This window comes from Arachis ipaensis, chromosome B03, assembly GCF_000816755.2.
Source record: "Arachis ipaensis cultivar K30076 chromosome B03, Araip1.1, whole genome shotgun sequence".
NCBI classification, from domain to species: Eukaryota; Viridiplantae; Streptophyta; class Magnoliopsida; order Fabales; family Fabaceae; genus Arachis; species Arachis ipaensis.
In genome coordinates this window covers 2,831,853-2,843,052 of record NC_029787.2, presented here as the reverse complement: position 1 = coordinate 2,843,052, position 11,200 = coordinate 2,831,853, and the positions used below count along the sequence as shown (strand labels likewise).

The 11,200-nt window shown below is 28.7% G+C and overlaps 1 protein-coding gene across 2 annotated transcripts; it reads left to right on the top strand.

Moving 5' to 3' along the window:
• Positions 5,109 to 7,764, top strand: LOC107629265 (xyloglucan endotransglucosylase/hydrolase protein 31). 2 transcript variants are annotated; one of them, XR_002358661.1, is made up of 4 exons: positions 5,109 to 5,546; positions 5,719 to 5,819; positions 5,914 to 6,233; positions 7,543 to 7,764. XR_002358661.1 is itself a non-coding variant. In XM_016332012.2 (4 exons), exons 1-4 carry the CDS (start codon positions 5,324 to 5,326, stop codon positions 6,914 to 6,916), a joined length of 906 nt encoding a protein of 301 aa, XP_016187498.1. In that variant the 5' UTR covers positions 5,112 to 5,323; the 3' UTR covers positions 6,917 to 7,411. The 2 variants fall into 2 exon arrangements, 1 of the variants encoding a protein (XP_016187498.1); XM_016332012.2 differs by lacking the exon at positions 7,543 to 7,764 and adding an exon at positions 6,553 to 7,411 and having other exon boundaries at positions 5,112 to 5,546; positions 5,914 to 6,131.

Below are 11,200 nucleotides of genomic sequence, written 5' to 3'. Positions count from 1 at the left end.
ATATACGTAATATGCATGAAAGAAAAGTCAACTCAATTTTGTCGACCAACCTATCCAAATAAGTATTTTAAGTATGTTGCCAAATAGAATATTTGACTACTTGAATGCTTGAGTAGGTTTTGATTTTTCTTATCTAGCTAGATACTAGATATTAATTCAGTCCAAACATGTATTTAATTCTATATGTTTTATTTATATGCATTTATAACAATTAGGTTAAGCCTAAGCCTAGCTATATATTATAGTAGGAGAAAGTATCAGAGGCTAGTATTTTTATTAAAATTTGGTCAGCACTTAACTAGTAAAAAAAAGTGAATAATCTCACATAGTCATACTATTAAAAATATTAATAATGATTAATTGATGGTTACAAATCACAAAAACGGTTGACTTCTAACACTTTTCTTATATTAGATGGGATCCGATCCGATTAGAATATTATTCCCACAAGAAAAAAAAAAAAAGAGACAAATAGTTTAATTTTCCAACTCCTTATCACTGCATTTAGATTTCAATATTTCATAATGATGTTCTTCCCATTAATATGACTTATCCAATATAATTAAGAGATCATGCCATAATCTCTTTTCTAAAAGGATGATTAATTTATATAGACTAATGTTCCTTTGTTTAGTTTGAAATCAATAAAACATACTCTCATCAAGCCTTTCTTAATATTAATAATATACAACATCCAAATTTTGAAAGCATTTCTTCTATATAATCCGAATTAAATTAATATAATCATATATGACAAATCATATAAATATTTTAAAAAATAATATAATCGGGATTTAGAATATGATCAAATTAAATTAAAGGAATAAACACAATGCCATATATGACAAATGCTAGTGTGTCATTGCATTGGGTGCAATGGCACTATCAACCTGTCGGCAATGTCTAACTAATCTAATAATCTTACTAACACTAATAAGTCACTAACTAAGGGCCATTATCAACTTAATTGTCCCTTGCAAACACGATGACCTTTGATAATTACATGTTGACAATAATTAGCCAAAGGTTCTAATGAATGTTATCATCCACATATATATTATCCTTCTTTTTCAAAATAAATAATGTCACTTAGCTTTTTATATATATACATTAAAATTTGGCTATAAATATACATTTCAACACTTAAAGTAACATTATACAATTTTGTTCAAACAGTCACGATACATAGATATGGTGTTCTAAATTTTAATCTCATCAACAAAAGATTAGATGAAAGCAATGTATATATATGACAAGCAAATTATTATTTCTGAATTAAAAAATTTAATTAAATAATGGGAAACTACTCCAAAGTAATAATCCGACATAAAGGAATCCTATATTTTAGGTAAGCAAAAAAGTATGTGTTTATGGGTGTAATAATTCGTAACTGATCACCATGGAATTTGATTAAACTTAGCTTTGAAATAATAATATCATGGGGCCATGCATGAGAATCCAATGGACCTACAATATATAATCAATTTATGCAATTATTGTTATTCATTTTCAATCATAACATCTTTCATTTCAAAACTTATAAACTTCAACAAAATAATGCAAATCAGGAATTAAAGTAGTGTTCCATTCCATAATGCACTACTCTTCATGGTATGGTATGACTAATATGAAGCCAATGATGGATCAAATTTTTAACAAGGGCTTCATTTTTACCTTATTCCATGGCAAATTGCAATTTAATATATAATATACTAAAAATTGGAAAATTATTAGCAACTGGCTATAACGTAAGTATGTTTCCTAATAATATTTATATATATTAAATATATACCGTATCTAAGAAGATCATTACGGATACACCACTCCTTATCCTGTCACCTCTTTAATTTAAAATCATATTTGTCAATAAAAGAATAACCAAACCTTAACAAAAGATATTGATCATATATGCTACATTGCTAGATTGGACAAAGCAAATTGTTTATTTGTTATATGAATGATAATTCCATCTTTGAGGAGACAAAATTAGTTGAAAATATTACATGAACTAAATATAGAAAAATGATAAGAGAGAGAGAGATTTATGTTCAGATAAATTGAAACATTTTCTCTAGCTATATATATATATATATATATTTGCTAACTAATAAATTAATAAGAAGATGTAACTAAAATGAAGCCGTTATATCATAAGATAAATTGATGATATACTTATTTGAAGTAAATAAAAAATGGCAATAGACTACTACTTAATCATAGGGCTGTCACACAGGCTAATCCAGGCCATTTAGGTCTCGTCCGTTAAGTTTACGGGTTAAATAGGCTGGTTCGTTTAAGTCTATTTTTTTGCGGGCTATAATTTTTTAGTTCGGACCGTTTATGGTCAGTTCGATGGGTTAAATGGACCAACCTATTTAATTTTTTATTTTATTTTTTGAAAAATAGTTTGACAAAAATATCATTTTTAAGTTAAAAACTTTTTAAAAATAACTTTTTTTTTTTATTGATGAGTCGAATTTTCGGGTCGGATCATGTGAAATATCAGCTACAAATGCTACTTTTTTGAAAAAAATGTAAAAAAAAAATAAACGGATCACCCGTTTAGTCCGCGGACTAACCCGTTTAACTCATCATTTTTTTAATTAAACGAGTTCATCCCATTTAATCCGAAATTTAAACGAGTTTAATTTTAGAGACAAAACCCACCCTTTAAATAAGTAAACGGACTGCCCAATAAACTTAGCCCATTTTAACGGCCCTAATTAATCATGTGCAAATAACTCTTACATCATTATTACTGATCAAGAACCGAGACCACCAAATTATAATCATTGGAAAAATTACCACCTTCCGTAGTACTACTGAAGATATTATAATAATAAACTATATATTTTAAGAATCCACCAAAAGTTGAAAGCTTTGTGATGAATATGAGGAACTGCAATTGGGTAGAAGGTGGCGTGCGTTCATAGACAAATTTAATTTAATTATTCGGGTCCCATTGTCTTTGAATTTCAGCAGTTTTTGCCTCATATAGTCGAAGATCCTTTCCATTTTAGAATTTTATTTATGGAATATTTTAATAAGCAGAATTATTGATCCCTAATAACATCACTCCATGCATGCATGCATGCTCCCTAATAAGATTTAGTAGTACCCACCACAACTTGACTAGTTTTGTAATTTAATTTCATGCGTCAGACAATATATTAATTCATGTATACATCATTTACTATTGAATTATATGTTTAAATTTAATTTACAAAGAATTTATATTTTGTTATTAAATAATAAATAATGTGCAAATTAAACCAACTTTATAATATATATTTTAATTTGTGTACAAGTCATACAATTTACAGTGACACTTAACCAAAACTTCCTTGTTTTGGTTTCTGAACAGAAGGATTATTCTATATGCAATAAATTCAATAAATTCCTTATTTATTACTAGTTGTACCAAGGTCCATAAAAGGGGCTACCTCATATATATATATTAAAAAAAAAATAATTTTCTAGAAGTTCTTGCCGGCAAAACTGAATTAGAACTATAAGACATGATAAGAAATTTTTTTTTCATGTAGAGGAAGCACTGAGAATAATTATTTTGTTACCACACCCACAAATCATGGATACCAATTTTTTTCATGTAGATAAATAGCTAAATTGTTTTCTTTTTTACTTTTTTTTTTAAAAAAAAAAGAAAATTCTTTTGAAAGAAAAACCTCAAGGTAGCGTTTGTTTTGAGGTATTAAGACAAAGACCGGAAGATTGAGACTCAATATCATGTTTGTTAGCTCAGAAATCGGTACTAAAATTTCTGTCTCTGTTCTCAAAATTTTAATATTTCAGTACCTCCAAAAAATGGGGATACAGAAGACTAAAATTTGTAGAGACAGAGACTGAAATTTTAATAATATTTTATACTTAAAATACACTCATTTCAATTAATTAATTCCAATTTTACCTTTTGTATAAATTAAATTAGAGCTTCATTCTTGTTTCAATTTTTGTCTTCCACTTTGCACCAAACAGAATATTAAAATTTATTTCAATCTCTATCTCTCAGTCTCTGTCTCTCTACCAAACGCTACCCAAGTGAAGTGTGTTTTCCAAATTTAAAGAATGAAAACTAAAAAACCACATAAATAAATAGTTTTACATCATCAAATGAAGAGTGTGTTTCCTAATTCATGATCAAATTAAGAACTTTAATATTCTCATTTAAGTGAAGTGCATGTTGCCGACAGTGTAAATAATAGATAAGTAATTGAAAAATAGCATTATATATATATGGAAATTTTTCAATGCACTTACTACACTGGTCGTTATCAATTATACACTCACATATAACCATCTACATTTTAATTATTTTATTTTTGGCTAATAACATCAACTAAGATGAATATACTTCCTTTGAAATCTCTGATATTCAAAGATTTAAAAAAAAAAGGTTGACGAACTATTTTTGTAGCTAGGAAATCAACAATGAATTTCATCAATGCAACACCCTAAATTACATTGATATCACCATAACAACCTTGATTGCATAGTTGAAATTGAGGGAAACAGATAGAAAGCACCCCAAGACAGTTATTATTCATTACTATGTTATCCTTTCTCCATCACATTTCCCAAAGCAAATAAAACAGGATAATACACTACATGCTCTTCACTTCAATATATACCTTGTCCAAACTCTTCTATGATAATGTTTTTGTCATTTTTTTCTGAGCTGAAAATCCATAATATCTGATATTATTTCCATACCCCTCATGTGACATAGGCATAGCATAGGTATTCAAACCAATCTCATCACTCATCAGCATAACTAACAATTTTATTTGTAATACATTTACTAAGATTGTATTTAAGATTTAATTTATCTAACATCTCAACTTAGACTAGATAAGTAGTCAATTCACTCGTTCGCTTAAATATGTACTGAAAGTTCAAATCTTATCTTATATATACAGAAATTTATTGATTAATTCGTGACGAATTAAACATTATATCCTTGTCAATAGTTATAAGTTTTCAATGTAATTTGCAAGTGTTATATCCAATAAAAAAACATGATGCCTACCCAAGTGAATGTACGTTTAAAACAAAGAGGAAACAACTAGATATGGAAGTTCCCTGCCATGGACAAAATACAAGGATTTCACCCATTTTTGTGTCCCAATATGTAACTCCCCAATCAACAAACTTGTTACCTTTTTGGTACTGTAGGGCCTCACTAAATCTCTTTATATATCCAACTTTGTTAGCTACACTCTTCCATAAGCACCAGCTACTAAAGAGTATAGAGTATAAGCCTCTAATCTTTTGTCACACCCTGCATTGTAGCAGATATACACTAATGTTCACTACAATGCTGCCATCATCACCCCTTTCTTTCTTCTTCCTTCTTGTACTCTCATTCATGATATGTGCTAGTGCTCAGGGTCCACCTTCACCTGGCTACTACCCTGGTTCCAAAATTAGTCCTATTAGCTTCGATCAAGGGTTCAGAAACCTATGGGGACCTCAGCATCAGAGGCTAGAACAAGGCACATTATCAATATGGCTAGATTCTAACTCGGGTATGTCAAATTCAACCTCATTCTGTCAATTGTGGTCGTAATATTGTTGTTCTGTTCTGGTTCCCTCTAGAAGGGTACCAGAACACGACAACAGCAATTGCGACCGCAATTTTACTCAAGTAGAGTAGAGGATACTCTTGATTCTTATCCAATTCTTTGTTTTGAAACACAGGGAGTGGATTCAAGTCACTTCACTCTTATCAATCTGGATACTTTAGTGCTGCAATTAAGCTTCAACCCGGTTATACTGCAGGGGTCATTACAACTCTCTATGTGAGGATTAATCTACAAAAATTGAAACTTTCTTTTCTATCATATGCAACTCTTTATACCCTTTTGATGTTTTTCTTTCAATTGAGAATTTCAGCTTTCAAACAACCAAGATCACCCCGGAAATCACGACGAAATCGACATTGAGTTCCTAGGTACCACCCCTGATAAGCCATATGTTCTGCAGACAAATGTATACATAAGAGGAAGTGGTGATGGCAACATTGTAGGGAGAGAGATGAAGTTTCATCTTTGGTTTGATCCAACACAAGATTTTCACATCTATGCTATTCTATGGAAACAAAGTGAGATAATGTAATCATTTCTCCAACAATCTCAACATTCTTAATTATGTTCCCTCAAAAGTTCTAAACTTAATTTTTTATTTTTAAAAAATCTTATTATGATAATATTTATGTGATCATGGTTATGATTATGGTTCAACTACCATATCTAGCAAGGAAAATTTACACTTCCCTGCAATAATTCAGTTGAAAGATCACTTTATTTTACAAAACAATAATGGGGTATGATACTATGATTCCCCTGCCTAACAACCCTATTTACTAATATAAGCTTTTATGACACATTTCACATGACAAAAAAAAATCTTTTTTTTTTTTTTAAATTTCTTTTCTAGTATCTTCAATCTTGTACTTGTATTCATCCTTAGTGCCTTACTAATTTGTCTTGTATATAATGCTTAAAAATAAATAAAAAATGAAAAAAAATGCAGATTTTTTGTGGATGATGTTCCCATAAGGAGGTACCCTAGGAAAGGTGATGCTACATACCCAAATAGACCAATGTATGTGTATGGATCAATATGGGATGCATCTCCATGGGCAACAGAAGATGGAAAATACAAAGCAAATTATAAATACCAACCCTTCATTGGTAGGTACAAGAACTTCAAGCTCCAAGGTTGCACCATTAATGAAAGCCCTTCCTCATGCAAGCCACCATCTGCATCACCATCAGGGTATGGAAGTCTTAGTCTTCAGCAAATTTCAGCCATGCAATGGGTCCAAAACCACTACCTGGTCTATTATTATTGCCATGACCCTAAGAGAGATCATACTCTTACCCCAGAGTGCTAGGGTCACCAATGTTAAGTAAAAATTCCATAGTAACAGATATTATGTTAATTCACAATTTATCTATTATGGAATTAAATAATTAAGTGTGAGTTAATATCTGTCAACTCATATATCATCTATTATTGAATGAAATATAGATTTTCATTCAGTAATAAATAAGATTTGAGTTAGTTATTATATGAATGCACATAATGCAACTTTAATAATTTTTATTAAGGGGGTGGTTTTTAGTTTGAGATGGTCCAAGCTTGCTAATGACAAGTGTAATTGCAAGATTAGTTGAACGTCCAAGCCCTCAAATGATTGGAATGTTTGTATTGTTATTATGTGATGAAGTAGTATTATTCTCATTGGGGTCCTATAGTATTTTTATTGTTGAAATAAGTTTGATTTGGATGCATTTTCAATACGTGTATGTGTGTGGGGAAGAGAGAGAGAGAGAGAGAGAAAAGATGATGTTCCCTTAAAGCATTGAAATAACAAATATTTGATGGATATTTGTTGCTATAATGCTCACAATGGACCACCATTTTTCTCATATTAAAAGTGATTGTTCATAAGGGAATGGCTAAATGCACAAACTATAGTACTATATATAAGCTATTGTACCTTGTCCTATGCACAAGATTCTTCATTGATGTGTATAGCAGCAACAAGAAAGGGATAATAAAGATGGGCCATCCCTTGATTCAATTTATGAACACCTTGACACTAATGTAAGGTTGAGTTGATGAAGATTTTTTTTTTTTAGAAAAAGTTAAATGCATGTAAAGTTTATTAGTGCCTTTGAGCAAACTACTATTGTAAGAATGCACGAGAAGAAGTGGATAAGATAGTTCAGACAAAGACATACAAACTATTTGATATATATACCGACAAATTCATAATTAATTTATCATCAACCGTCCATTTTTATTCATAAATGCATCAAAGTTTGTAAAGTTGGGACTTTTATTAAGGGGATGAAGAGGGCAATATGACCCTTTGAGGAGATGAACTTTATTTAAAATTGATCAAATTTCCATTGTTATTAATTAGTATTAAGCATACCACAATGCACAATTACTCGTTCAATAAACAAATGTCACTCTGGGAACCACCAATGAAAATTGAAACTTAAAACTTAAAAGTGGGGGTGAAAGCCAAAGCTAACCTTTTTTTACATTAAAACTAGAATGAGACTCGCACGATAACGGTAAATTAATAATAGTATGTAATAAATATTAAAAATAGTTATATTTTGTAAAATTAAATTAAATATGTGTAAACTAAAGTTAAATTTAAAAGGTGTTTTATTTAAAATAATTTGTAGTACACAAAATTTGGATATTGGAATTGTACAAAATAACATTTTTATTTGGTAATTTGATTTTTGCATTTGTTTTGGTTGATGGACTTAGTCTTCTTATGTAGCGCTCGTTCTCCTTTTTCTTTATGGTTATTGTTAGAGTTGTTATTTTCTTCTTTCTGTCGGTGATTCTTGTGAAGGCATGTTTTTTATGAATTGTGAAGTTGTATGCACTTTCTATTGTTTTGTTTGTTCCATTTTTACACGTATGTTCTTCTTCCAAAAATGTGTTTTGAATTTGTATGGTTTTCTTTTTCCTTAATCTCTTGATGTGCATGCAGTTTTTCAACGACATATACAATAAAAAGAATAAAAATGTGTAGAATTTTTTTTAATAAGTTATTTTTAATAAGAATAATTGAAATAGTATGAAGTGAAATTACATGTTAATATTTTTCTTTGACTTTGACCCACTATAATGTCTCAAGTGATGCAAATTCAAAATAATGCTGAAAAATGTTCAAAATTCAATCTTTAATTTCGTTCACAACAGTTGTGAGTAAAAAGTTTGCTTTCATTGTACCTTTAATTGATCTATACATTGCATCTTCTATTTTTAAATTTTTTATAGTATAGAATTTTAAAATTTTTCATTTGTGGGCAGTGGCGGAACTTGAAACAAAATTTTGGGAGGGTCAGATAGAAAATAATTGTCAAAATATTTTTGATATGGACCCCATTTAAGATAAGCTCGTCTAATCTCATCTATCTGGTTTGGTTTGGGTGATATTGTCAAATTTAAAGCCGTTTTTCAAGATCTCGTTCCAAAAAGTTAAAGTTAAAGTCATCAGTAACTTTTTGAACTTTTGAAGGTTATATCTCACTTTCTTCGTGATTCATTAAAGTAGAAGAACTATCTACAGATGTTGATATTGTAAAAGTTATATGTTCTCCTTCTTAAATATTAGCCTTCCTCTTAAAAAAATGTATTAATTCTTTGATTTTTCATTATTATTTTATATAAAAATTTGAATATATATCCTGTAAAATATGTAAAAAAGAAGTTAGAAGGACAAATATTAAAATTTATAATATTTATTTAATTTTTTTTATCAATTTATACAAATACAATAATATTAATACTTATTGAATATTCTATTATTTTTTATCATATAAAAAATATCTAATTTTTTATATTTGAACTTAAAGATAGAGAGAGTGTTGTTTATTGAACTTATTAGATACTTTAAGTCATAGTAAAGTATTTAAGTCAATTGAACTATTTTTTATCTTTTGAAAAAGTACTACTAAGTTTTTTATAAAAAGTTTGGGGGGCCATATCTGAACTAAGCTCTGCCATTGTTTGTGGGTGTTAATGTTTTTCATAGACAATCATACGAACTTTGATAAATCAATTGTCTGTTTATTTGGTGATATTGTCCAAAGAATGATGCTTCACTGAGTAAGTTTAAGATGTTGTGTAATGCGAAATAAATTTCTTGTGCTAAATTTGATGTTATTTGAAGAAATAGTGATGAGAGACTTATATAAGTAGTTCAAATAGTATGGAATTTGAATATTTGTAACGTAAAATTTATTATAAGGGAGCCACTCATATAAAGACGCTGAAAACGTCTTTTTATAAAGATATTTTTTAATAATTAAAATTTAACACATATAATCGATTAAATTGTGTTATTTTTGTCAAAATTAGACTAGACAAATTGATTTGACCGAAAAATGGTGAATCAAATCTTAAATTAGTATAAATTAATATTATTTTTTTATAGAAAATGACTACAATACCCTATTATAGAAAATGACTATAATATTTTTATTATATATATTAATTTTGAAAATCCTAAATTATTTTCTATAATAAAGGTACTGTAGTTATTTTTTATAAAAAAAAATAATATTAATTTAGACCAGTTCAAGATTTGATTCACCATTTTTTTTGTTAAATCAATTTGTCTAACCTAATTTTAACAAAAATAACATGATTTAATCGATTATATATGTTAAATTTTAATTATTGAAAAATATCTTAAAAAAAGACGTTTTAGGCGTCTTTATTTGAGTGGCTCCCTTATTATAATTAATAGATTATTATAACATTTGTAATATGGATGTTTATTACATTTAATGAGTTATTTATAGAAATTAATAAATTAATTATTGGGATTATAAATTTATTGTATTGTTTATAACGGTAAAATATAATAAATATAGAGATATAGATTCTCGTAGGTTACAAATTTGGTTAGACACTATTAATTTTTAATTATTGTCATTAGTAATTTTGCAGCCTAATTTGCATATATTTCTATTACTTGTATATTTTTTTGCTGATTTGGAAATAATAGTTGATTTGGCAAAAATTAAGTGGTTGATTTTAAAATTTTGCCAAGTAAGCGATGTTGCTGACATGACATTAATAAGAGAAATATATCTTAAAAATAATGTGGATAAACTTATTCATCTACTTTTATATATTAAGAATAGAATTTTTTTTTGTCCACAGTGTTCCTCATCTCAATAGATCAAGGACTAATTCATCGCAGATTTAAACTCCATTTAAAGGTGTGCTGCTGACCAATGAATTGTTGTAATATTGGGTGTACATGTATTGAGGCCCAATTGTTTTTTGAACTAGGAGGCCCAGATTTAAAAGGCTACACTTTTTAAGCAAGCTCCCTGTAAAAGGGCTTAAACCACTAAAGTTCATGTTCTCTAGTCACCAACAATTGAGTCCAAATACTCTGTGAAATTTGATCCAAAGACCAAAACAAAACTTCACATTGCTTCACTCTTTTATTACCTTAGCCTTTTCAAAATGTCCCCCAAAAACCATGAAGACCATCTCTTTGCAACGTGACTGGAGTTTGAAAATCAAATGATGGTGGAGATATGAAAACAAAAATTGAATATCATTAAAAAGGTTATGTTAAGTGTTTATTAAAATCAGCCACCAATCAGCCACCAAAATCAGCTAT